The following is a 27,976-nucleotide window of genomic DNA, read 5'->3' on the forward strand; positions in this document are numbered from 1 at the left end:
TGTTCGACTTGAAGCAGATCATCATCATCCGACCGATCGGTGTATGACATCAGTGTACCACAAGAGCTATACAGGTACATCTCAAAAAATTTGAATATCATGAAAAAGGTCAATATTTTTTGTCACTCATTTCAGAAAGTGAAACCCATATATTGTATAGATTCATTACACATAGAGTGAAATATTTCAAGCCTTTATTGCTTGAAATTTTGATGATTATGGCTTACAGATAATGAAAACCCAAAATTTAGTGTCTCAGAAAATTAGAATATTACATAAGATCAATAAAAAAGTATATTTTAAACAGAAATGTCAGGCTTCTGAAAAGTATGTGTATTTCTATGCACTCAATACTTGGTTGGGCCTCCTTTTGCATGAATTACTGCATCAATGCGGCGTGGCATGGAGGCAGTCAGCCTGTGGCACTGCTCAGGTGTAATGGAAGCCCAGGTTGCTTTGATAGCGGCCTTCAGGTCATCTGCATTGTTGGGTCTGGTGTCTCTCATCTTCCTCTTGACAATACCCCATAGATTCTCTATGGGGCTCAGGTCAGGCGAGTTTGCTGGCCAATCAAGCACAGTAACACCATGGTCATTGAACCAGCTTTTGGTACCTTTGGCAGTGTGGGCAGGTGCCAAGTCCTGCTGGAAAAGGAAATCAGGATCTTCATAAAGCTTGTCAGCAGAAGGAAGCATGAAGTGGTCTAACATTTCCTGGAAGATGGCTTGACTGTGGACTTCAGAAAACACAGTGGACCAACACCAGCAGATGACATGGCAGCCTAAATCATCACTGACTGTGGAAACTTCACACTGGACAGACTTCAAGCAACATGGATTCTGTGTCTGTCCACTCTTCCTCCAGACTCTGGGACCTTGATTTCCAAATGAAATGCACAATTTACTTTCATCTGAAAAGAGGATTTTGGACCACTGAGCAACAGTCCAGTTCTTTTTCTCCGTAGCCCAGGTGAGATGCTTCTGACGATGTTTCTGTTTCAGAAGTGGCTTGGTAGCCCTTTTCCTGAAGACGTCTGAGCGTGGTGACTCTTGATGCACTGACTCCAGCTTCAATCCACTCCTTGTGAAGCTCTCCCAAGTGTTTGAATCAGCTTTGCTTGACAGTATTCTCAAGCTTGCGGTCATCCCTGTTGCTTGTGCACATTTTCCTACCCAATTTCTTCCTTCCAGTCAACTTTGCATTTAATATGCTTTGATACAGCACTCTGTGAACAGCCACCCCTTTCAATAATGACCCTCTGTGACTTACCCTCTTTGTGACCCTCACTGACCATCTTCTGGACCATTGCCAAGTCAACAGTGTTCCTAATTATTGTGGTTTCAAAGAACAAGAGATACCCAGAATTTATACTGTATGGATGGTTATTTATTGAAACTCAAATGTAAATATTCTAATATTTTGAGATACTGATTTTTGACTTTCATTAGCTGTAAACTCTAATCATCAAAATTAAAACAAAAAAACTTTTGAAGTGTTTTACTTTACATGTAATGAATCTAATATATGTGAAAGTTTCACTTTTTGAAATGTTACAAGAAAAAATGAACTTTTTCACCATATTCAAATTTTTTGAGATGTACCTGTAGAGAGCAGACAGCTCCTTATACTTTTGAATCGCTCTCGTGGTCCTTTGATGTCATAGACCGGTCGATCTATGCAGCGCCGGTTCAAATCCAACGTGTCTATGGCCAATGGTTCAATGCGCCAAATGGTTCACCCAGTTCGTTCCAAACATGCATTAAGAAATGTAATGCCACTGTGTGTAAGAGACTAACAGTTCTGCTTTGTCTTTATATTTTCGTTGGCAAAATTGAGAAAAACAGACAACATTGTGTCTAAAATAACAATATTAACTTTTTACTTACTGAACTGTTATATAAGATCAGTATCACATTTGCACTTGTGTGATATTGCACTTAGCCTATTGCTCATGTGATATTATAAATTTGAGACAAAAACTCAAACAGGGGAATTTTTGCCCCATATCTTGAATTTTAGGGACATTCTAACTACGTTCTCTAGGCTCCATCAGGCAGTGAGTTGTTGCCCTGCCTCATAGTTGTCATCAATCAGCATGTATGAAATGGAAGATGACCCACATATGTCTGGGGCGGGGCAAGTGCGTTAAATGCATTAACAATTTTAATGCGTTATTTTTCACCGGAATTAATTAATCAATCTAATTAACACGTTAAATTACCAGCCCTAATTTTTATATATATGTTTTCTTTGAGGTACTTTGTTCACAATAATAACATAAGAAATTTAGAAGATTTTTTAAGAATTTAGAATTTTATAAGAATTTTGGGAAATTGAAGGAAATATAAGGAACATTTCAAAATGTAACATTTTAGTGAATAAATATTTTCAGGTTTGTTATTTTCAGTTAGATTTTGAATCAGATTTTTTTATTGTCTCAGACTTTTGACCCCACTTTATATTGTAATATTATTATTAATATAATAGAAAGTTCATGGTTACTTAATAGATTTAATAAATCAATTTATTAAATCTATACTTAATAATCAATATATCAATGCTCAGTTTTTCAGAATTCTGAACGGCTACAAAATCTACTATAAGCTGCTCCTGACTGGAACCCCTTTGCAGAACAATCTCGAAGAGCTTTTTCACCTGCTCAACTTTCTCACCCCAGAGCGCTTCAAGTAAGATTGCAGACTGCATGATTCACCTGGTGATTCATACTGTAGATCCGCTCGTAAAATAATGATCCCCCGCAGAGCGATTGCGGGGCTTAGATTGAAACATGTTTTTCATATGATTTGATGGAAGTGAATTCTATCTCTCCTTATATCCAAATTAAAATGTTGTTGTGAGCAGTAATCTGGAGGGCTTTCTGGAGGAGTTTGCGGACATCTCGAAAGAGGACCAGATTAAGAAACTACATGACCTGCTAGGGCCACACATGCTCAGGAGACTGAAGGCAGATGTGTTCAAGAACATGCCGGCAAAAACTGAGCTTATAGTGCGAGTAGAGCTCAGCCCAATGCAGAAGTCAGTCTTGAATGCTCTGTTCCTAATGCTAAATTATTAGACTCGGTATCATATTTCATGTTTTCCCATGCAAGATAATTTCATGTTTTTTTTTTTAATCTCTCACAGGAAATACTACAAGTTCATTTTGACACGTAACTTTGAGGCATTGAATTCCAAGGGAGGAGGGAACCAGGTGTCTCTTCTTAACATCATGATGGACTTGAAGAAATGCTGCAACCATCCCTACCTGTTTCCAGTGGCTGCAGTGGTGAGGAGAAAATGTGGAGGGCAGGCCCACAGTTTATATCACTGCAGTGGTTTATTGTTAGCCCATGTAATGGGAATACATTTTCTTTTTTATAAGATCTATTTAAAGACTTTTTTAAGAGAGTGTATTGTTTCTTATGTCTGCAGTGAATTTGATGGATAATACCGGCCTTATCTTACATTCTCATGTTCAAGGACAAAAAGTTCTGTGGTTTTGAAGTTGTTTACTCTTAGAAATTGCCTGCTGACTATTAATAATGCTTGCTAAGGCAAGCACTGCTTTTTCTGTTGCTTATACTTGAAGTTAAGGGTTTTCCAAAGTTATAGATGTGAATGATACCCCAAATGAAGTGGCTTAAGGAGATGTGCTTTCCTGCATTAATATAATTCACTTGGTGGATTATAAAACAATCTCATACTTACACTGGAGGGACATGAGCCATATCTAAGAACCAGAATATCGTAGACACTGAGGACTTTTTACTTGAACCCAAAACACTCAAGCAACCATATTCTACTCAGCTAAAAGACATAGACCACCTTAACAACGGCATAGCAATATCATGCTAGCGTTTTGATATTGGGCACCCTTCTTGTTTTCTGAGATGTTTTAACGGTTGCTGCAGATGGTGTCTTGTAACAAAACATAAAATTGGAAGTAAATTACCATTCAAAAGTTTGGGATCCTTAATTTAAAAAAAAAAATAGAATACTTCTATTATACTGATGAATAGTGACAGTTACAAAAGATTTCTATTTCAAATAAATTCTGTTCATTTAGATCTTCTATTCATCAAAGAATTTTGAAAAATGTTTCCACAAAAATATAAAGCATCTTTTTTACACATTGATAAAAAATAAATGATTAATGAGCACCAGATAAGCATATTAGAATTATTTCTGAAGGATTATGTGACACTGAAGACTGGAGGAATGACTGGTGAAAATTCATCACAGGAATAAATTATATAAAAAAATAAATAACTGAAAGAGAAAACTGTAATTCTGAATTATATTATTAATATTTCACAATATTATTGTCTCCTGTATTTTTGATCAAATAAATGCAGCCTTGGTGAGCATCATAAAATTAATTGTAAAACCCCCAAATTTTGAACGGTCTATAATACAGTATAGTTTATAAAACAGCTTGCATATTTAATTAACATTTGTCAAGTCTTTTGTATGTTTTCATTTTTATGTATACAGGAAGCTCCAGTCTTACCCAATGGTTCTTATGATGGCAACCTCCTGGTGAAATCCTCAGGAAAACTCACCCTGCTTCAGAAGATGCTCAAAAAACTGAAAGATGAAGGGCACAGGGTTCTCATCTTCTCTCAGGTATAGTGTATGGTACTTATTCTCTCTTTTAGAGCTTAGAATGCCCTGTGAATAACAAAAAAAGCCTTGAATATGTGGTGGTCTTGCCTTTATTTCAGTGGGAGATTAATTAGATGGTAAACTGTGAATAGAAAATAAGAGCGGAGCTCATTCATCTTTTAAATGGAGTTGACAAATGAAAAGGCGGGGCTTATATTTATCTCCGCTTTATTGTTTAGTCCTTAGACTCTTTTCCCTCCCATTTTAAATTGCCTGTGGAATCACTACATCCATTAATTTGATGAATGGCACAGGTAAAGGAAGGATGTCTCGACGAGACATTTTACCACCCTTTTATTTCCTAAGTGCTTGAAAATAAACATACATATTAATGTTATGGCGTGTTGTATGTTTAAGTCATTTAAGCTTGATTAAAGAGGAGAGCTGTGTTTCTGTCCCCTCTTGTTGTTATATTTCGCATAGATGGAATTAAGTATGAGCTTGCAAGCAGAGTTTGCTTAACATTTTGTTTAAGTCTGCCATTTGTCCCTTTGTTGGATATCCTCATGTTTGTGTCTCATCCTGCACTGTTGATCCCTCTCTCAGATGACAAAGATGCTAGATCTGCTAGAGGACTTCCTGGAGTTTGAGGGGTATAAATACGAGCGTATTGATGGGGGCATCACAGGGGGGCTGCGACAGGAGGCCATCGATCGCTTTAACGGTGAGGATGCCAGCAGTGAAGCCGCAGTGATGTGAAGTCAAGTCACCTTTATTTATATAGCGCTTTTAACAATACAGATTGTGTCAAAGCAGCTTTACAGTATCAAATAGGAAAATAGTGTGTTGGTAATGCAAAAGGACAATAGTAAACCTTACATTTTCAGTTAAAGGCAGTTTTTACTAACTCATTCATACTGTGTCTGTCTGTCACCCTGTGTGCAGCACCCGGGGCTCAGCAGTTCTGTTTTCTGCTGTCTACACGTGCTGGAGGATTGGGTATCAATCTGGCAACCGCAGACACAGTGATCATATATGACTCTGACTGGAACCCACACAATGATATTCAGGTAATGCAAACACCAGTGCTGGAGAAGCTACTTTGAACGGTGACTTATAATTTAAAGGGGTCATATGATGCTTTTTTTAAAGATCATTATTTTGTGTATTTGGTGTAACAGAATATGTTGACATGCTTTTACAAAGTCCCTCCTTCCGACAAGCGCATTCTGCTCTGATTGGCCAACTGGCACAGTGCATTGTGATTTGCCGAACACCACAAGCACTCGTTGAAAATGTAACTCCCCTTTCCATAATCGCGAGGTTCAGCTTTCAAAATAAAAGTAAAGACCATCAGTTCAAGCCTGAGAGGAGAAAAGAGTCGCTGATGATGATGCTCGTATGTGTTTTCACACAAGCCGCGATTAAGAAAGCTGACTCCATGGTGATGTGACCCTGTCTCTCTCTCTCTCTCTCACACATACACACACACACAAGCCGCGATTAAGATAGCTGACGTGCTGTGATGTGACTCTCTCTCTCTCACACACACACGACGCGCAAAATTCCGCATTTGAACAGTCAATAGCCATTACTTACACAGTCGCTGATTCAGAAGCACCAGATTGTCATAGCAAAGTCAGAATTACCTCCTCTCCTAGGTTCACGAAACGGTCGTCCATAAAATGTGTTGCTGTTCTGTTGTAAGTTATCTTAATAATTCCTAAATGCATCTAGTTTCGGAAGGCCAAATAAAGTGCTTTTGCTTTCACATACAAACACACAGCGTCTCCCTGACACAGCTGCATCAACACCAGACCTGCCGACCTGTACGCATTTTGCGTAGTGGGCACGCATTTTGACCTCAAGGTACGCAGGCACGATTTGTCACTTTAAACTATGCAAAAACCTGGTGACGCCTTTGTGCACGCACAAAGCACAAAGCAATCAAGCAACAGTAATTTTTTTACTCCCGCCGTCTGATTTCTTAAAAGAGGACAGTACACACGGTACTTACAACTAAGGTAAATGGGTTGGGGTGGATGTGGAAAGTTAAAATATTGAGTTGAGTTGAGATAACTTAATCCTCTGGAGTCGACCTGATCGCATTGATATTCTAGACGAACTGTGAAAAGCACTCATTCATATTCAGTCAGATCTGCTGCAGTTTATTTGTGTTCATATAGCTGCACTCACTGAACAGCGTCCTAATATTAGGGCTTTTAGTCCAAAAAGTGCACGTACTTGGATAAATGCTGATATATTTACACTAGAGCTTCGCTCGTGTCTAATAAACCTTTAAAAACGTATTTCCGGAAAATTCACATCTGCGTTCGCGCAGCTGTTGACACAGAGCAGACAGTTACCATGTTTGGGTAACAGCTTCACAAACAGTCTTTTCAACTACACAGTATTATTTCTGTATTACAGTCATTCATAAGTTAATAGTTCAGATATAAACACTGATGTTTATGATGTTTATTTTGTAGCGATTAAAATAGACCTTTTGAAAGTTAACTGGCACATCAAATAACGTTTGTGTCGATTGCATTGTTTCGTTCAAATTAAACACTTTTAAATAGGCTTAAATAAAACAGCAATGATATTTTGTCACACATTATTTTGTTTTGTGGGAGAATCGTGATCTCTGTTTGAGACCAAAAAAAAGTAGTGTAAAGTTATGTGCTCGGTGACAGAAAAGTGTGTGTGTGTTCATGCTTTGCAGCTAAAAAAAATAAAAACATGACATCAGATGAGGACACTGACAGGGAGAGAGAGAGAGCAGCAGACCTAAAAGAAACAAAAAGAGTCCATGCCCCACAGCAGTTCCTCACAAAGTACCCCCCCAAGTGGTTCTCCAAAATAATTTCAAAGGTTTTCAGGTCTGCAACACTAACTGCGGTTAATGAAACCATGCCTTCTTTCTTTGCGTGAACCTTTGGGCAGCATTACACAAATATTTCCACACCGTGACATAGACGTGTGGGGTGTGTTTGAATGAGCCATTTTAGGGGGAGGTAGCAGAGTCTTAACTTTGATAAAGAATATCTCTTTGGTTTTGAGACTTTAGTCTTTGCAACTTCAGGGATCTTATCTATGCACAAACAGCTTGTAACACTCCAAAGAGAAAGGAAAACTTGAAATTGCATCATATGACCCCTTTAAAGTAGTTAAAGTGTTTTTTTTTTTTTAAGTATTTAGCTGGACTACAAGCTACTAACTAAAAGTAGCTACACTTCCCTAGTAAAAAAAAGTTATACGTTTAAAATAAATATGTTTCATACAAAGTATAGTTCAAATCTATTAACATATTTACTAACATATCGCTCGGGACTTACTGATATAAATATTATATCAATTATATAAACTTTTTTAGAGTACCACTTGTGCACAATGCACAATTCTTAATATTAAGTCTAAAATGTGTTTTAATGTCACTATATTTGATGAGGACTGAATGATCTTTGAATAATAACGGTCTTTAAATGCAATATATTTAAAGTGTACCTAAAGTATACTTGCAATAGTTCCACTTTAGCACAATCATACATACTTCAGTGTATCTTTAGTTGGACCTCGGCACTACTTGTACCGTAAGTGCATTAAGTACAAAATTAAGCAGACTTTAGGTATACCAGTTTAGTATACCAAAAGTGCAATTGCAGGGTATTTTTATTAAGTACATAAATATGTAGATGTATTTTTATTATACAACCCGAATTCCGGAAATGTTGGGACATTTGTATTCATTTTTTATTTGAATAAAATGAAATCTAAAAGACTTTCAAATCACATGATCCAATATTTTATCCACAATAGAACATAGAGATTTTAACAAATCTTTAAACAGAGAAATTTTACACTTTTGTCCACTAAATGAGCTCATTTCAAATTTGATGCCTGCTGCAGGTCTCAAAAAAAGTTGGCACGGGGGCAACAAAGGGCTGAAAAAGCAAGAAATTTTGAAAAGATTCAGCTGGGAGAACATCTAGCAACTAATTAAGTTAATTGACATCAGGTCTGTAAAATGATTGGCTATAAAAGGGATGTCTTAGAAAGGAAGCGTCTCTCAGAAGTAAAGATGGGCAGAGGCTCCCCAATCTGTGAAAGAGTACGTAAAAAGATTGTGGAATACTTTAAAAACAACGTTCCTCAACGTCAGATTGCAAAGGCTCAGACAACAGTGCATCACTCATTGCTAAATGGACCCAGGAATACTTCCAGAAAGCATTGTAAAGTCGGTAAACACAGTCTGCCACGCCATCTGCAGATGCCAACTAAAGTTCTATCATGCAAAAAGGAAGCCATATGTAAACATGGTCCATCATGTCCCGTGGGCCAAGGCTCATTTAAAATGGACTGTTTCAAAGTGGAAAAGTGTTCTATGGTCAGACGAGTCCAAATTTGGCATTCTTGTTTAAAATCACGGATGCCGGGGGTAAACATGCTCCCGTCCCAACTATTTTGAATCCTATAGCAGGCATCAAATTTGAAATGAGCTAATTTTGTGCATAAAATTGTAAAATTTCTCATTTGATATGTTATCTAAAAAATATTGTCTCATGTGATTTGAAATTCTTTTAGTTTTCATTTTATTCAAATTTAAAAAAATATCCCAACATTTCTGGAATTCGGGTTGTGCTTAGCATGAAATAAACGTATTTCAAATCCATTTTAGTATGTTTATTTTTCCATAGGGTGAAGCTGTTTAACATGAAGCATATATGTCAGGGATAGGCAACTATCCAACCCTAATCAAGCACACCTGCCTGTAACTTTCTAGTGATATTGAAGACATTGATTAGCTTCTTCAGGTGTATTTGATTAGGGTTGGAGCTAAACTCTGCAGGACATCGGCCCTCCAGGACCAAAGTTGCCTATCCCTGATATATGTGACCCTGGACCACAAAACCAGTCTTGAGTGTCAATTTTTCAAAATTGAGATTTATATATCATCTGAAAGCTGAATAAATATGCCGAGAAAATATTTAAAATATTTGGCCGAGATACAGCTATTTCAAAATCTGGAATCTGAGGGAGAAAATCGCCTTTAAATTTGTCCAAATTAAGTTCTTAGCAATGCATATTACTAATCAAAACAAGTTTTGATATATTTACGGTAAGAAATTTACAAAATATCTTCATGGAACATGATCTTTACTTAATGTCCTAATGATTTTTGGCATAAAAGAAAAATTTATAATTTTGACCCTCGCAATGTATTTTTGGCAATTTCTACAAAAATACCCCAGCGATTTAAGACTGGTTTTGTGGTCCAGGGTCACGTGTGTGTGTGTTTGTGTGTGTGTGTGTGATACATTGTGTTATAGAAAGACATTATATTACAAACTGCGTGGCTGTGTTTATCTATAGCTCTCTATTATTTAATCATAGATTTTATTTTCCTTTCTGTGTTCTTCTTTGACTTTCTCTTCATCTGCCTTTTCTCTTTGTCTTTGCAGGCATTTAGCAGGGCACATCGTATCGGGCAAAATAAAAAGGTGATGATCTATCGCTTTGTAACTCGGGCATCCGTAGAGGAGCGTATTACCCAGGTAGCCAAGCGAAAGATGATGCTAACCCATCTGGTGGTGCGTCCCGGCTTGGGCTCTAAGACGGGCTCCATGTCCAAACAGGAACTAGATGACATCCTCAAGTTTGGCACTGAGGAGCTTTTTAAAGATGATGTGGAAGCCGCCAGAACGATGGGTGAGCTGAAGTGGTTTAAGATAAACATTTTGACACTTTGTGGATTCCAGTAGTTCATGTCCTAAATCTCTTCAGCAGGAGATAATAAAGAAGGAGAGGAGGGCAGTGTGATCCACTATGATGATAACGCCATTTCCAAACTGCTGGACCGTAGCCAGGATGCCACTGAAGACACAGAGATCCAGAACATGAACGAGTACCTGAGCTCATTCAAGGTGGCTCAGTATGTTGTGAGAGAGGAGGATGGAGAGGTGAGATACAGATGCTTTACTGTCTGTTCCTCATGCCTTTTTCTATTATACAAGGGATCAAAGATGAATGCTTGTCAATCCTTTCAAAATTAATACCTTAGACTACCTTTTCTTTCACTCTTCTATGCTCAAGAAGGCATAGCTGGGCAAGTTTCAGCTTTTTCACAAAAGCTTCTTGGACTGTTGTTTGTTAATGGAGTTAGTATTGTGTTTAGCAGCAGCATCGCTATGGCTTTGTTCAGGCAGGCAATCAGATTGAAGCCGGAAAAGACAAAAAGCTTCCAATGCAATGTTTAACCTGTTTTTTTTTTTTCATTAAAATTTGACCTGATGCGTACACTACCATTCAAAAGTTTGGGGTCTGTACAATTTTCTTTTGAAAGACATTAATACTATGTAAGGATGCATTGAATTAATCAAAATTGGCAGGAAATATATTTATAATGTTGTAGAAGATTTATATTTATATTTGAACTTTCTGTTCATAAAGTGTGCTGGAAAAAAAATGTACCACATTAAGCAACACAACTGTTTTCAACTTTGATTATAAGAAGAAAGTTGTGGCCTAATGGTAGAGAGTCGGGCTTATAACCCAAAAGTTGCGGGTTCGAGTCTCAGGTCCGGCAGGGATTGTCGGTGGGGGGAGTGAATGTCCAGCGCTCTCCACCGTCGATACTATGACTGAGGTGAGACCCTTGAGCAAGGCACCGAACCCCCAACTGCTCCCTGGGTGCCGCAGCATTGGCTGCCCACTGCTCGTGTGTGTGTGTGTCACTGCTCACTTGGATGGGTGAACTTCCGAGCACAAATTCCAAGTATTGGTCACCATGCTTGGCCACAAGTCACCTCCTTTCATTTTCCTTTCCATATAAGAATAATTTCTGAAGGATCAAGTGACACTGAAGACTGGAGTAAAATTCCAATTTGCCATCACAGGAATAAATTACATTTTAAATATATAAAAATGTCAAGTTGTAATAATATTTCACAATTTTACTGTATTTTTGTGTATTTTATCAAATAGATATAACCTATATTTTCAACAACATTTCAAAATCTTATTGACTCAAACTTTTGAGCGGTATATGTCATGTCATACAAAGTACACAACATTTGGAGCTGTGTTCGAATGTGTTCATTTTCACTCTCTTTTTCTTTATTGTCACTATGTGAATGTCGCTTGTTCTCTTATGAGGCTGAAGGGAGATGTCATTATAGACATGGGCAAAAGCTAAATTTCTAGTTTTCTATCCTCATTTCACACTGACAGCGACTCTCAGTATGAGAAAATCTCCTGGGTTTTTGCTGATGCTTACATCTTTACTATAGAAACCCATGTAGATGCACAGCTGTCAGAACAAACTGATCAGATTTTAGCTATAGCAGATTGACAGACATTAAGTCCGAAAGGTCAAATTTTGAGGATTTGTGTGAATTTGTATGCATAGTATGCTTTGAAGTACCTTGGAATACCATATGCATATTGTAATCATTTAGTACAATATCAGTGTACTGTGAATCATCTGATACCATATCTGTACCATTGTACCACCACAGTCCATTTTGTAAGGTATCTGTCTGTGTTGGAACAAAAGTGGAGTTTTGGACAATATTAGCATGAATCCTTTTTAATTTGTGATAATTTTGTACTGATAAGGGACAACACAAACTACGAAAACATATTTTATTACATAAACAGTTTATACATAGAAAAAAATTAAATTTTCGATTCATCAAATTATCCACCTTTAGCAGCTATTACAGCTCTGCATAATCTGGGCATCCGAGCTGTCAGTTTATTCAAACATTGACTTGATATATTACTCCAAGCCTCCTGAAGGATTGCCCACAGATGATTCACACTGGTTGGACACTTCTTACGGACATCACGGTCCAGTTCCTCCCATAGTACAGTAGCTCAATTGGGTTGAGGTCAGGTGATTGGGGAGGCCATTCCATGACAGACATGATGCCAGCTGACTGTTTCCTCTCCAAATAGGATTTGCACAGCTTGGAAGTGTACTTGGGGTCATTGTCTTGTTGGAAGGTGAAGCCAAAACCACACTTTGCCATGGGTGTTTCCAAACTTTTGGAGGGCAGTGTATATAATCTGCATTTGTGTGTGTGTGTGTGTGTGTATGTGTGCTCTTGCAGGAAGAGGTCCAGAGGGAGATTATTAAACAGGAAGAGAATGTTGATCCAGACTACTGGGAGAAGCTCTTGAGGCACCATTACGAGCAGCAGCAGGAGAATTTAGCCCGGAACCTGGGCAAAGGAAAACGCATCCGCAAACAGGTCAACTATAATGACGCCTCTCAGGAGGACCAAGGTACCCAAACTCAGATGATGACTGTGCTGTAATGTAGCATAGAACTATGTATATGAGTTTACAAACATTCCATCTCAATCCTGTTCTCAGAGTGGCAGGATAATCTTTCAGATAATCAATCTGAGTACTCCGTCGGGTCTGAGGATGAGGATGAAGATTTTGAGGAACGTCCTGAAGGTAGACATCATTATATATGTATAAACATACACACACACACACACACACACTAATGATTGTGTCAGTATGATTTTTATTCTCTGAAAGAAATATATATAGTATCTCACAGAAGTGAGTACACCCTCACATTTTTGTAAATATTTTATTATATCTTTTCATGTGACAACACTGAAGAAATGACACTTTGCTACAATGTAAATGTAGTGAGTGTACAGCTTGTACAACAGTGTAAATTTGCTGTCCCCTCAAAATAACTCAACACACAGCCATTAATGTCTAAACCGCTGGCCACAAAAGTGAGTACACCCCTAAGTGAAAATGTCCACATTTTGTGTGGCCACCATTATTTTCCAGCACTGCCTTAACCCTCTTGGGCATGGAGCTCACCGGAGCTTCACAGGTTGCCACTGGAGTCCTCTTCCACTCCTCCATGACAACATCACGGAGCTGGTGGGCCCAATTAGCCATTTTCTCTCTCCGGTGTCATGTGACTCGTTAGTGTTACAAAGTCTCAGGTGTGAATGGGGAGCAGGTGTGTTAAATTTGGTGTTATTGCTCTCACTCTCTCACACTGGTCATTGGAAGTTCAACATGGCACCTCATGGCAAAGAACTCTGAGGATCTGAAAAAAAGAATTGTTGCTCTACATAAAGATGGCGTAGGCTATAAGAAGATTGCCAAGACCCTGAAACTGAGCTGCATCACAGTGGCCAAGACCATACAGCGGTTTAACAGGACAGGTTCTACTCAGAACAGGCCTCGCCATGGTCGACCAAAAAAGTTTAGTGCACATGCTCAGCGTCATATCCAGAGGTTGTGTTTGGGAAATAGACGTATGAGTACTGCCAGCATTGCTGCAGGGGTTGAAGGGGTGGGGGGTCAGCCTGTCAGTGTTCAGGCCATAGGCCGCACACTGCATCAAATTGGTCTGCACGGCTGTCGACCCAGAAGGAAGCTTCTTCTAAAAATGATGCAAAAGAAAGCCCGCAAACAGTTTGCTGAAGACAAGCAGACTAAGGACATGGATTACTGGAACCATGTCCTGTGGTCTGATGAGACCAAGATAAACTTGTTTGGTTCAGATGGTGTCAAGCGTGTGTGGCGGCAACCAGGTGAGGAGTACAAAAACAAGTGTGTCTTGCCTACAGTCAAGCATGGTGGTGGGAGTGTCATTGTCTGGGGATGCATGAGTGCTACCGGCACTGGGGAGCTACAGTTCATTGAGGGAAGCATGAATGCCAACATGTACTGTGACATACTGAAGCAGAGCATGAGCATGCCCAAGAGGGTTAAGGCAGTGCTGCAAAATAATGGTGGCCACTCAAAATATTGACACTTTGGGCCCAATTTGGACATTTTCACTTAGGGGTGTACTCACTTTTGTGGCCAGCGGTTTAGACATTAATGGCTGTGTGTTGAGTTATTTTGAGGGGACAGCAAATTTACACTGTTATACAAGCTGTACACTCACTACTTTGCATTGTAGCAAAGTGTCATTTCTTCTGTGTTGTCACATGAAAAATATAATAAAATATTTACAAAAATGTGAGAGATGTATTCACTTCTGTGAGATACTGTACTTATATTCAGCAAGGATGCATTCAATTTATAAAGTTATAAAATATATCAATTAAAAAAATAAATGTTTCTAGAGCAATAAATCAGCAATATTATAATGATTTCTGAAGGATCATTTGACACTGAAGACTGGAGTAATGACTAAAACTAAAACTAAAATGGACCAGTTATTTTGAATTTATTTCACATTATATTTGACATTTTTATTAAATAAGAGTAGCCTTGATGAGCATAAGAGACTTCTTTCAAAAACATAAACATTTTTTACTGACTTTCATCGTACTTGGTACACACCTCCAGGAGGACGCAGACAATCTCGCAGACAGTTGAAGAGCGATCGGGACAAACCATTGCCACCGTTGCTGGCTAGAGTTAGTGGAAACATAGAGGTAAATCTTCTTGCAATATTGTAAAAAGAGAGAGTTTGTGTGTAATTCCTTGCTTCAGGTGAAGCTTTGGCTATTTACCTTTGGGATTTCAGGTTTTGGGATTTAACGCCCGGCAGCGGAAAGCCTTCCTGAATGCGATTATGCGCTGGGGTATGCCCCCACAAGATGCCTTCAACTCTCACTGGCTGGTCCGTGACCTGAGAGGAAAAAGTGAGAAGGAGTTCAGGTATGTGTGTTTCTCTGTTATAGTTAGTGTATGTGTGTGTGTGTGTGTGTGTGTATATATATATATATATATATATATATATATATATACATACACACATACACAGGGTGCGATTTGTGAAAAAGGCAGAGGGAGGATGCTTTTGAAAACGTTTTTCTCTCTCCATAGGTGGAAGATAAGGGGGCTATAGCTTAAGTAACCTAATGTTAGTGTAATCTGTTAATAACGCACATCATAAACCCGTCTTTTTAGGCAACTAGGCTACCATGAGTGTGATGTCATGAAATGTTTTTAATACGACGGAAACTGTCTTTATCATGATCACAATCTATTAAAAACATTGTAAGTTAGGCCTATTATTTGTAATGATTTAATTTCCACGGTTATTCAAGCAATGAATAAATTATATAGAGAAAGCGAGCAAAGAACACAGTAGCTGTCAACGGAGCTTTTTGAAACTCCGAATCAGTTAAACCATTGAGTCGCAAAATGATTCGAAGCGCTCCAATCGGATCGCGTATTGCGAATCATTTGATTCAGAACAGAACTTCAAAGTGCATAACGCAAATCATTTAATTTAAATTGGGACCTCGGAGCGATATATATATATATATATATATATATATATATATATATATATATAATATTGGTTTTACATTTTCATTTATTGTTTGTTTTTCAGGGCTTATGTATCTCTGTTCATGAGGCACCTGTGTGAGCCAGGGGCAGATGGAGCAGAGACATTTGCAGATGGAGTCCCAAGGGAAGGCCTATCCCGCCAACATGTTCTCACCCGGATCGGTGTCATGTCTCTGGTCCGCAAGAAGGTGATGAACTACTTCCTGCATTTTTCCTGGTTTTTAACTTGATGGATATAAATATCTAATTTGACGTTGATTTGTTTATTTATGATTAATTAAAATTATGTACTTTAACATTCTATGGCATTATGTACTTAATTGAGCATTTAAACTTATTTTGTATAAAATAATAAATATAAAATAATAAAATAGCAGTTTAAATTTGATTAAATTTGACACAAAACACTCTACTGAAATTTGAATGTGTGTATATAGGTTCAGGAGTTTGAGCATGTGAATGGTAAGTTTAGTACACCAGATTTGATTCCTGTGGGATTGGAGCTGAAGAAACTTCAAATCTTAAACACTGAAAGTGTCTCATCGGACCCCAATACGCCTGTTCCTGCCAGTCCGGTTCCAACTCAACCCAGCACACCTGTTCCTTCAGGTTTGTGAAAGTGTGCACTGGTTTGGGTGGTTTATGAGGACACAAATTTTTATAATGACATGGGTATGATAGAGGTATTACAATGTGAAGGTGGTTTAAGAGGACACTGCCTATGTCCCTGTACTGTAATTCAAAAGGCTTAGAAAACATGGAGTTTAGTTTTTTTGTTTTTATGAAAATCTAAAAATGCACAACGTTTTCTCTAAAGGGTAGGTCCAGGTGAACGGTTGGTGTAAGGCGATAGAAAATACAGTTTGTACAGTATAACAACTATTACACCTATGGAGAGTTCTGTAAACCACCAATACCAATGTGTGTGTGTGTGTGTGTGTGTGTGTCAGGGCTGGGTAAAAAAAAAAATTCTAATTTTTAATCAATTCTAATTTTTACGAAACAATATAGATCCCAAAAATTTATTAGTCAAGCCTGTTTTCAGTTAATGAACGGAACATTGTAGCGTGCCTCAAATCCAATAAATCACAGTAAGCTTTGTGTTTTGTTACTTTTTATATGAAACAAAGTCTCAGATTTGTTTTACAGTGTTCCAACAATAAAATCTGTCGCTCAATCAGTGTTTCAACCGTGGAAAGAAGTCAATATCAGCTTGTAAACAATAGAATGTCACGTAACGTCACATTTACCTAATTTTACTGAATATATGCACCATGACATATTCATTATAATTTTTACTGTTTTTCAATATTTATTGTATAAATTTGTCAAGTTTTTTTATGACAGCTGCCATTTAAATGTTTGTTTCAAAACACAAATTGGAGTAGAAATATAATTATGTAATTGTAAAGTTAGTATTACAACCTGACTCGTATATATTTTACAGCATTAGTTTTTTTTTCCCTTGAGAAAATTTGCCATATACTGTACCTGATATACAGTATATCCAAAATAATTGATATTGAATCGTATCCAAATTGAATCGCAAACTTGGAAATCAAAAGCAAATTGAATCATGAAGTTTGTCCCAAAACCCAGCCCGTGTGTGTGTGTGTGTGTGTGTGTGTGCACTACTCAATGAAATGCTGGTTGTTTGTGGTTAACTAGACAGTAGCATTTGTTTTTACAGAAAAGACAGAGTCAGTGTCCGGTTCTCAAGAAGACAAAGAGATTACAGAACCAGAGAGTACCAAATCGCTGGACCCTGAGGTCAGACTGAAGTCATCCAGAAATATCTTTTTTTCTGTTTTTTATTTCTCTTGTCTTAATTAAAATCTCTATCTTCTTACAGCAGCCAGTTATGTCAGAACCCACCGCTGCACCAGAGAAATTCAGGGAGGGAGAAGAACCAAAAAGCGGAAGTCCAGAAGGAAAAGGAATGGAAGAGAGCGAGAAGAATGACACTAATCTTGTCCATTCAGAGCCATCATCCAATCATGCACAGCCGCCCAATAAACCTAGTGAGCAGTCAGCCAATCAGACACCTTTAGGTGAGGGTTCTAGACCATGCGTATAATGATTCTATAAAACATTTCTCTCAATAAACAAAATATTAAAATATTTTGTTTATTCAAGACTGTGGTAAAGGGAAAGAAACTTCCCCGGAGAGAAGGGAAAATAAACCCAGCCCAGCAAAAATAGATGATAAGGAGCAAAAACCAGGTCAGTATTTGTGGTATTTGTTTATTATACTTCCAGAAACACAATAAAAGGAGTGGTCGAGATTCCAGAGCCATTATATCTTCAAATTGGCACCTTAAAGCTGCAGTCCGTAACTTTTTGTGTTCACAATTTACAAAATGTATATAAGCGAGGACACCATGAATCCATTTTCCAAACCATGTTTTGGCTTGTCTAGATACACCTATAAAAAGTGGCTATATTCTGACTATTTTCGACTGGTTCGGGTAGGTACCGCTGCGGAGTAGCCCAGTACCTGCGTGATTCGTCATAGACATAGACAGAGAGAAGTAGCTCCGGCTACAATGTTCTTCTGCAAGACGCACGCAGTTCTCTAGAAGTTTATTAACTGCTAGAGCACCATAAGTTACGAACTGCAGCTTTAAAAAACACACTTTCCACTAAATGGGTAAATAACTGGGCTTAAATCTTTTTTTTTTTTCTTCAAAAAATGTAAATGTCAGTAAAAGGACGTGCTCAAACTTCAGAAAATGTTGTTTGTTAAATGTTTTGTTTTATTCATTTTCTGTAGAGAATCCCTGTTACCAAAGAATATTTAAGTTTAGATTATTTTATTTTTATTTTTTTCTAGCATTAAAAATTAAACAGACATCCAAATTAAATAGACAACATTTAGAAAATAAATTAAAATTAATGATACAATTAAATAAAGTTGTTGTTTTATTGATAAATTTATTGTTCCCATAAATGAAAGCTCAATGTTGTCAATGCTAAAATTTGTGTAATTATTGGAATTAGATTTCTGTCCGTTTAATAATAAAAAGATCTAAACCTTGAGGCTTAAAAAATGAACTGATCAATTTGTACCCTATTGATGGAAAGTACAGGACCAACCCCTCTTCTTTGTCAAACTATGTAGTTTCTGCAGCCATTCCTGATGATTTAAAATCTGAAGACCCCCCTGAGAACCAACTGAATGGAGAGAAAGACATGAGGGACGACGTGGATGAGAGCCACAGAGATGACAAGAACAGCATCAAGATTCGTTTCATGTTTAACATCGCAGATGGAGGATTCACAGGTGAGTTGTAGTCTCATTGACGTTGTTCTGATTTGCTGTCTCGCTTCAACGGGAGTCAACACATTGGTCACGTATTTTATCATGGACAGCAGATTAAAAATTCTGGTGAATGATAGGAGAGATAAAGAATGCATGGATATGCATGAGTGTTTATGTGTGTTCAGAATTACACACGCTGTGGCAGAATGAGGAACGCGCAGCTGTGTCATCTGGAAAAATGTACGACATCTGGCACCGTCGCCATGACTACTGGCTGCTAGCTGGCATTGTAACGTATCCTCACTGTTCCTTCCATTGTGCATTTGAGCTGTCTTATTATTCCTTTAATAATCTAAAAAAAAAAAAAAAATTGTTGTTTTTGTTCTTTTCTTTTCTTTTGGTTTCTTTTTTTCTTTAGGACTTTTATGAAGTTATGAACATAAATGATTGTGATGTGAATGTGAATAAATAGAATGGAGAATTACAAGGAGACCAAAAATTTTAATTGGTTATGAAGTGATTCTTTGTTGAATAGAAGGTTCTAAAGGACAGCATTTATTTGAAATAGAAATATTTTGTAACATTATAAATGTCTTGACTTTTTTGATCGGCTCAATGCATAAATAAAAGTGAATAAATGGAATAAAAGTATTCATTTTTTTATTATTAAAAAAAATAATTACTGACCCCAAACTTTTAAATAATAGTGAGTAGTGCATACTAGTGTTCTAATCATTTTATCCACCACTGTATATATAGACTATATTGCCAAAAGTATTGGGTCACCACCTTCTATTGGTGTTTGGTGATGAGTTTTTGGCTCAAGATCTGCATTTAAAGTCACACCAGAGGGGTTCAGCTGGGATCAGGACTTGACTTTCTGCAGACCAGTCAAGTTCTTCCACACTGACTGAATCAATCATGTCTTTTTGAACCATGCCTTATACACAGAGGCACTGTCATGTTAGAATAGAAAAGGGTCCTGTTCAAACTGTTGTTTTAAAATTAGAAGAACACAATTACATAGAATAACATAATATGTTTAAACATTAAAATTTGTACTCATAGAAATGACTAAAGTAGTCAAACATGTTCATTAGAAGATGGTGACCCAATACTTTTGGCAATATAGTGTGTGTGTGTGTGTATATATATATATATATATATATATATATATATATATATATATATATATATATATATATATACATACATAGTGTATTCAAAAATAGTTCACTCAACTTATTGTTTAAAGTGCTGTTTTCCACTACAAGATCTTCGACACTTCGGGTTGTGTGCTTCATTGTAATTGTGGGTAATGCATTTCCAGTATATGAAGCAAATCCTTAACCAGGTGCTCTTAGACATGGCTATGCCCGCTGGCAGGACATTCAGAACGATCCACGGTACGCCATCCTCAATGAGCCTTTCAAGACTGAAATGCACAAAGGGAACTACTTAGAAATGAAGAATAAATTTCTTGCCAGACGTTTTAAGGTACAAGTTATTGTGTGTTTTATTTTAATTCATTCAAAATAATCTTTTATATTCACACATTCTTTATTCACATTTTAGCTCCTGGAACAGGCTTTGGTAATTGAGGAGCAGCTTCGGCGTGCGGCATACCTGAATATGACTCAGGATCCCAGTCACCCCGCCATGGCCCTCAACACACGTTTCGCAGAGGTGGAGTGCCTGGCTGAGTCCCATCAACACCTCTCCAAAGAGTCACTGGCTGGTAACAAGCCAGCCAATGCTGTGCTGCACAAAGGTCATTTTCTAAAAATATAATAAACACCCGGATGCTTGGAACTGCCCCATATTGCTTGCTGTTAATAACAATAGCTTCATCAACTGAACATAAATTAAATATTAATTACTGTTCAAACAATTTGTTAATTCTCTTATGCTCACCAAGGTTGGATTTATTTGATCAAAATTATTAGTAAAAACAACAATATAGTGAAATAGTAATACAGTTTAAAAAACAGTTTTTGTCATAATATATTTTAATGTAATTAATTCCTGTGAGTTGCCTTTATTCAGTCTTCAATGTCACATGAGCCTTCATCATTTTAATATGCTGATTTGCTGCTAAAGAAACATTTATTATTATTATTATTATTATCAATATTATTATGCTGTGCTGCTTAATGTGATGCATTTTTTTCCAGGATAGTTTTAAAAAAGAAAGTTTTTTTTAAAGGGGACCTATTATGTCCCTTTTTACAAGATGTAAAATAAATCTCTGATGTCCCCAGAGTGTGTATGTGAAGTTTTAGCTCAATATACCCCACAGATAAGTTTTTATAACTTGTTAAAAGTGCCACTTTTAGGGTATGAGTCAAAACGCGCTGATTTTGAGTATGTTGCTTTAAATGCGAATGAGCTGTTGCTCCCGGAGAAAAGGGCGGAGCTTAGCTCAAGCTCCTGCATTAGCAGTGCTAGCCTTTGCAAATAAACATTCCACGATTAGTACAAGCCTGTTATCTTTACAGAAAACATACTCTGGGTGCGTCTCAATCAGCTCCCTAGCTCCCGAGCTCGTGAATTAGTAGATTGTGTACACAAATTCGGTCACTGGTAAGTTCCCTGACTCACTGCACGTTGGGACAGTGATCACTCGAATTCCAGTGACATTATTACGTACAAAGTCAACGGACAACATAGTAGAACGTCACCGCTTGAATTAATAAACAACAGACAGGACAGATCTCTTTTTGATATAATTTTTTTATTCTCTTTAAACACATTGTTCTGTTACATGTTCTTACAACTTTTCAGCCGAATTTCAATTATAAATGTTAAATAAATGTGATCATTACCTGTCTAGCGATGTGTGTTTATATTGAAATAGACGAATTATGTTGAAAAAAAACGGTTTGTCTTTTCAAATCTTCGTGTATCATTATATTTATCGAGTTGACTCGTGTGGTTTATGTTTCACGCTTCAGAAATGTGACGTTATTTCTGGTAAGGGAGCATAGCGAGCGTCGATGCTCCCTAGTTTTTGCGGTGCATTGTGGGATTTTTCCGAGAGCGAATGTTCCAGTGCACTGGAAAAATGTTCCGATTGAGACTGCCCTTAAAATGGCCGACTCCCTGATCAGTGCCCTGACTACTGAACAAGGGAGCTGATTGAGACGCACCCTCTGTTTCAGAGTCAGTCATCTGATTATACTGTGCATAATAAATTTGCGTTTATGAATTACATAGATGGGGAGCACGGTGGGATAAAAATAACAACATAGCTGGTCTCATGCTATCACAAACTTTAAAAGTCCCACTTCTGATCTTTAACTACCACATTCCTATTCACGATCATTCAGATAGCACTTGAAGGCAGCATCAGTGAAAACAGGCAGAGACAATGATAGCTTCAGCAATTAGCCTTACAGAGTCCCAAGAAGCTCTTTCAGAAAGGCAATTTGGAAAACAAACGCATAATACTTACTTTTGTTACTTAGTCCACTGAACGGCAAGTTGTAGATGAATCCAACTGTAGCTTTATTATACAGTGTGAAATCCAAAATCCAAACCAAACACAAAGACTTGACTTGACTACAGACATGAAACAACTCACCAAACAGAGGTTGATACATCAAATACACGACAAGAGACAAAAGGCTTGTTCGAGGTGAACTACACTAGCCTACCGCCAGCTGGCAGAGGCAGACAGTAGTGAAGTATTTTTACTCTGCTGTAAAAGTACTTTTCAGGTGTCAGTACTTTATCATAGTGTTTTTCTTTAGAAAACTTTTTCATAACGTTCCAAAGCATAATATTGTACTTTTACTGCAGTATGTTTCATATGATATTTTTGTATATAGTTTATGCTTTTATCAGTGTTTTTGATAAAAATGACTCAAGATAACAGTGCGACTACACTGAAAAAGCTTTTACTGTTATAAAAACAGATTTGTGAGCATTATTGGAATTGAATTGTTAGAATAAATACGCAACACACTTCGTGCTTGTCATCACAGAATCTAACCAATGAGAACAAAGTGTCTCGTCATCAAGGCTCTTGCAGCCGATTTTGAGCAACTGCAGCTCCTGACCTTGGTGGCTGGTCTCGTTTTGCTCTCGCAGTACTTTGATGACACATGTGATCGTAAGGCGGCTGCAGCGCCGATCAAAGTCGGACAAATGTTCTAACCAGAATGCATTGCTTTTGTCAGTCGGCAGCCGATCTTTACGGTGCCGCATGAAGTCGGAACAAGCCTAACGGCTGCATGAGGGCTATAAATACCAAACAAAAAGGGTCACATGACACAAACCAACCAATGGGAAACAAGGTATATGACTAAAGCAACCAATCACAACATGACACACAGACAAGAGTAGCACATGACATGATCACATGAGGGGCAAGGAGCACATGACAGGAACATGAAACAAGGCAAAATATCAAAATAAAAGACCAGAAGACCTAAACAAGAATCAAACCCAAACCCCATGTGACACTAGTTGAATAATGAATACTTTTAGCAATAATGAATACTTCAAGTATACTTTTAGCAAAGTGAATATTAATTTCTTTCAAAACAAAACAAACTTTTTTCTTTGACGTTCACTGGTGTTGTTTCAGTGTTGAATCAGCTGGAGGAGCTGTTAAGCGATATGAAGGCTGATGTGACGCGGTTGCCCTCCATGCTTTCGCGGGTCCCACCTGTGTCCGCCCGGCTCCAGATGTCAGAGCGGGGCATCCTTAGCAGACTCACCAGCCGGGGGAACGAGCCGCCACCTCAGCAGGTCAGCGTGACATGTGTTTTGCCAAATGTGTAATCCATATAAGATGAATAATAGATGGGCCTCATGTGGATGAACCTTCATATAAGAATGTTCTGTTTCATCTCCCCTCAGCCTTTCCCTCAGGGCTCTTTCAGCTGTTCTCAGATGTATAATAGCGGTTTCGCCGGTGGCTTCCGTGGACCTGGAGGCACTGCGATGGTGAACTACAGCCAGATGCCCCTGGGGCCGTACATCAGCGGTTAGTGGCCTACATTAGCCTTGAAATGAAGAGCACATAGTAATAAAAAACCTAGTGATCTGGTTCAAGGAACAGTTCACTTAAAATTTAACATTCTGCCATCATTTAAGGCCAAGACGATAACTGTAGTGATCACTATATCAGCATCCACACCAAAGCACGATAATGTACTGTTTGTTATAAGTATGTGCTGCATTATGTTGTCTGCTGCTTTAAATTCTCAAGCTCTGATTGACTCTGATTGAAAAAATTGTTTTGAAAGTGATTCCAGTGATGTCATTCCTTTGTGTTGTTTTTGTTCGTTGTTGCATGGACTTCATTGGTGTGAACGGGCCTTTACTTATCCTCATGTCATTCCAAACTTGACTTCTGAACAAATGCCCATACAATTTTCAAAATATTTTTTCTGAATATCTTTGATCTGTGTTCTGCTGAAGAAGTAGCTGGTTTTTCTGAAGCAGATGATACCAACAATAAACTAGAGCATAGACATCTACATCAATATCTAGTTTACTACCAAGTGAACTTTGGCAAATTCAGTGATTAGGTTTTTTTTTAGTTATTGTTAACTAAAACTAAAATGAAAACTACTGGAATTAAATAAAAAGAACAAACTGAAATAAATGTTTAAGTTAAAGTACTAAAACTAAAATAAAATTAATTAAAGCTATGTAGAAATAAAGTTGACAAGCACATAACGAAATTACTAAAACTGAAATATCAAGAAAAAAAAGCTAAATCAAAATATGGATACATTCTATAATAGTATAACAATAATAGTAATATAACACTGTGTGCAGGCAGGCTGAGAATAAGACTTACCTGACTGAGAAAATAATTAAATAGGTTTAATATATAGAAATATAATGCTGCTGTTTTCTTCTTCTTAGTGTCCTCAAACGGACCTCCAGCCCCATCCAGCCTCCTGGAGAAGAAGTCCAGTGATGCTCTGCGAGATGTGGCCACCCCTGATTTAAAATCAGGCAAGCCTAGCGATGTTATATGCATTGAGGACTAACACGCAGCCGTTCCCTCCTCTTTCTGTACAATACCTACAGACAAAACCATGGAGAACTCCTCCAAACTATGAATATTAAACAGCAAACCTTATCAGTTGCACTTTTGTCTTTCAGAATCTGTACTTGTACGCGCCTGTAAGTTTTATTCAGTAGAGTTCAGTTTCTCTTTCATTCTTTTTCAACTTCTGCGATATGAAAGTCTTGATCGATTAAGGAGAGACTAAGGACGCTTACGAAGAGGGCACCATAGTTCTGACAGTCCTCTTGAGTTTTTTTTTTTTTTAATTACAATAATTATTTTTACATCATGGCTTGTTTTTCTTGATGGCCATGAAGGACATTTTCATCTCTGCTAATGTTGAGCCATCTGGAGGTGCTACTAGTTCCCGGCCAGTTCAAGGACCGGACGTCCCACCTCTACAGCCTGTGCTTTACTCCTGGCTCTGCTCATGGATTGCGTATTGTTGCTGCCTCTGGAGGTTATTGCTGTGTAGTGCATCTAAACACAGAATAGTGCAATGACTGTCATTTTCTCTGCAAAACATCAGATGATTTTACAATATGTCACCACTAATGTTTGCTTTTTGAATTGTGCTGGATTGTTTTTTTAGTTGACATTCCCCTTTAAAAAGAAAAAGAGTGTTGACCATGTAGGTTAAAAGGTGCTCTCAGTATATTTCTTTTTTTTTTTTTTTAATTTTGAAAAAAAGTTTTGAAACTCGTTTAAAACAGTGTACACTTAAAATTAGCAGGAGCCTAAGGAAAAGCTTATTTACATAGAGTTGGGCTGCCTCGTACTTGCTAAACAAAAATGTCAGATTGCACCTTTAAAGGATAGAGCAGTATTAAATCAATGGCAAATGGAATGTTTCATGATCTATGAGCTGATACTTTGAAAATCTTAAATGGAATGTTTAATTTGCAACGTGAACTCTATTCACATCATCTGGCAAGCTGTTGAATTATTAATGTTGAGACATTATTTTGATATGTCCCTCGCTTTGTAAAAAAACAAAACAAAATGCATTTACAGTAATTCATTTGCAATGAAAATATATGGGTTAACTGTACAGGCTTTTAACATGATTTTATCATAATAAAATCATAATTTTATAAGCCTGGAATTTTTGGTAACACATTACAATCTCACAATTTTGTATATTCATTTGTTTTATATAAATTCGATTTAATTTAATTTCATTTTAACTTTTTCAATCTTTACTTTTAGCTGAATAAGTCATGTAGGTGCTTCAACACAAAACAAGTTTCACATTTCTGGTACAATGCATTTTTGTAAAGACATTTTGTTTGATTTTACAAAGTGAGGGACAAGCCAAAATTATATTATACTATTATTATACTATATTCATACAATCAACAGCATGTCTGGGATTATTCTGTTTTTCATTTCTGGAATTCCGCTCCACAGGGATATTTATGCATTGTTTTTACCATGTTCCTGAATTCCTCACATTCAGATGCTTATAATTTAAAAACTTAATTCTCCACATTTTGTATTATTATCACATCATTTTATTGTCAGATGCATTTTGCTTGACATTTTGTGAATTGCTGAAAACTTGGACCCTAAGTGTGTCGGTTTTTACTAGGCCAAGCTTATGGATAGTATTGACATGATAGTTCTGGTGCCATAAGTGGTGTGGATATGGATTGTTTTTGTTTCAATTTGAAATAATATGCCTTGTGTAACTGTGTTTTTAAGCAGCGCACTTTATATGGAGATCAGATGTGACCACAGAGACGGCACCTCCAATGGGCCATTTCAAACACAGTAGAAACCTAACTTGTAAACTAAGTTTCAGTCTGTGGTATAAGTCATGTTAATTAATGTAGATTAAGTATTTTGTTTGTTTTCTGCATCTCAGCGTCAATGTAAATGGCACTAAAATCTCATGGCTGACCGTAAACGTGATCATAGCTTCTTTTTGCAGTGGTTTCATCTTTAAGGGGTTCAAGATGATCATTTTTGTGTAAACTATGAATGTGGAAAAATAAAACGCAGTTAGAGGTTCACACACACACACACTTACTCTAGGAAGAAAAAAAAAAACCTCAAATGATTTCAATGAAACAAAGACAGCCTCAAGAGTCAAGGGACCTTAAATCCAAGGTTATACAGAGAGAGCCAGCAGCATAAAATGTGTTGTGAAATTAAATTTTGTTTTAATCCTGTGTGATGAGTTTACATCATTTAATTTGTATTTTTTATCACAGTATTGATATTGACATTAAGCTCCATTTAAATGCAGTCAAACTGAAGCCACAATGAATGTATGAAGTATTTAAAAAGCTTCAGTCTAATATTAGAAGTCTTTTCATTCAAGTACACACTAGGCTTCAAAAGCTACTAAAAGACCCTGGTCAAGACACCTTTGTTGCAATGAACGCACAGCATGTGAGATGTCTTCAGATTACTTTGTACCAGAGGGATCTTTGTCTTGGTTTCTAAACAGCTGTGAGAAAAACTGTAAACAGTATTGTTGTTCTGCAGAGATAAGAATATGGAAAAAAGATAGGTGAACTACCATTTCACTTTGTACTCAGTGTATTTGTTTAATGTTTTAATAAATCCTCTCCAATAATGTGTCTGATTTATTTATTTACTTCTAATTTGAATGTTAAACCCTGTGGGAAACTAATTACCCAATGTGGGCCAGTTGAGATGTGGGCTTATAAGTTGGTGCCTGAAACCTGGAGTGAGCTGACTGGTAGCTGCCTTGTGCTGACTGCAGGCACTGGGTTGTGACACAGTCTGTAATGAGCCTGCCCTGGTTGTTG

The 27,976-nt window shown here is 37.4% G+C and overlaps 1 protein-coding gene across 1 annotated transcript in view; it reads left to right on the top strand.

Annotated features, from left to right (window-relative positions):
- LOC306857013 (chromodomain-helicase-DNA-binding protein 5-like) overlaps window positions 1–27,776 on the top strand; it is a gene marked incomplete at its 5' end in the record, with an annotated part of 53,792 nt that extends 26,016 nt beyond the window's left edge. Inside the window, 24 exons of the mRNA XM_079396629.1 lie at window positions 2,566–2,687; window positions 2,863–3,036; window positions 3,145–3,286; window positions 4,495–4,626; window positions 5,212–5,329; window positions 5,551–5,675; window positions 10,068–10,314; window positions 10,390–10,565; window positions 12,720–12,894; window positions 12,985–13,071; window positions 14,950–15,038; window positions 15,131–15,264; window positions 15,947–16,091; window positions 16,341–16,512; window positions 17,594–17,673; window positions 17,756–17,954; window positions 18,040–18,126; window positions 19,025–19,186; window positions 19,351–19,459; window positions 20,530–20,662; window positions 20,741–20,936; window positions 23,757–23,920; window positions 24,032–24,158; window positions 25,049–27,776. Of these exons, the coding sequence (XP_079252755.1) occupies window positions 2,566–2,687; window positions 2,863–3,036; window positions 3,145–3,286; window positions 4,495–4,626; window positions 5,212–5,329; window positions 5,551–5,675; window positions 10,068–10,314; window positions 10,390–10,565; window positions 12,720–12,894; window positions 12,985–13,071; window positions 14,950–15,038; window positions 15,131–15,264; window positions 15,947–16,091; window positions 16,341–16,512; window positions 17,594–17,673; window positions 17,756–17,954; window positions 18,040–18,126; window positions 19,025–19,186; window positions 19,351–19,459; window positions 20,530–20,662; window positions 20,741–20,936; window positions 23,757–23,920; window positions 24,032–24,158; window positions 25,049–25,176 (3,423 nt within the window). The 3' untranslated portion in view covers window positions 25,177–27,776. The remainder of the gene's footprint in view (window positions 1–2,565; window positions 2,688–2,862; window positions 3,037–3,144; window positions 3,287–4,494; window positions 4,627–5,211; window positions 5,330–5,550; window positions 5,676–10,067; window positions 10,315–10,389; window positions 10,566–12,719; window positions 12,895–12,984; window positions 13,072–14,949; window positions 15,039–15,130; window positions 15,265–15,946; window positions 16,092–16,340; window positions 16,513–17,593; window positions 17,674–17,755; window positions 17,955–18,039; window positions 18,127–19,024; window positions 19,187–19,350; window positions 19,460–20,529; window positions 20,663–20,740; window positions 20,937–23,756; window positions 23,921–24,031; window positions 24,159–25,048) is intronic.
- Between the last annotated feature and the right edge of the window lie 200 nt (window positions 27,777–27,976).

Source organism: Barbus barbus (assembly GCF_936440315.1).
Source record: "Barbus barbus genome assembly, chromosome: 37".
NCBI lineage: Eukaryota > Metazoa > Chordata > Actinopteri > Cypriniformes > Cyprinidae > Barbus > Barbus barbus.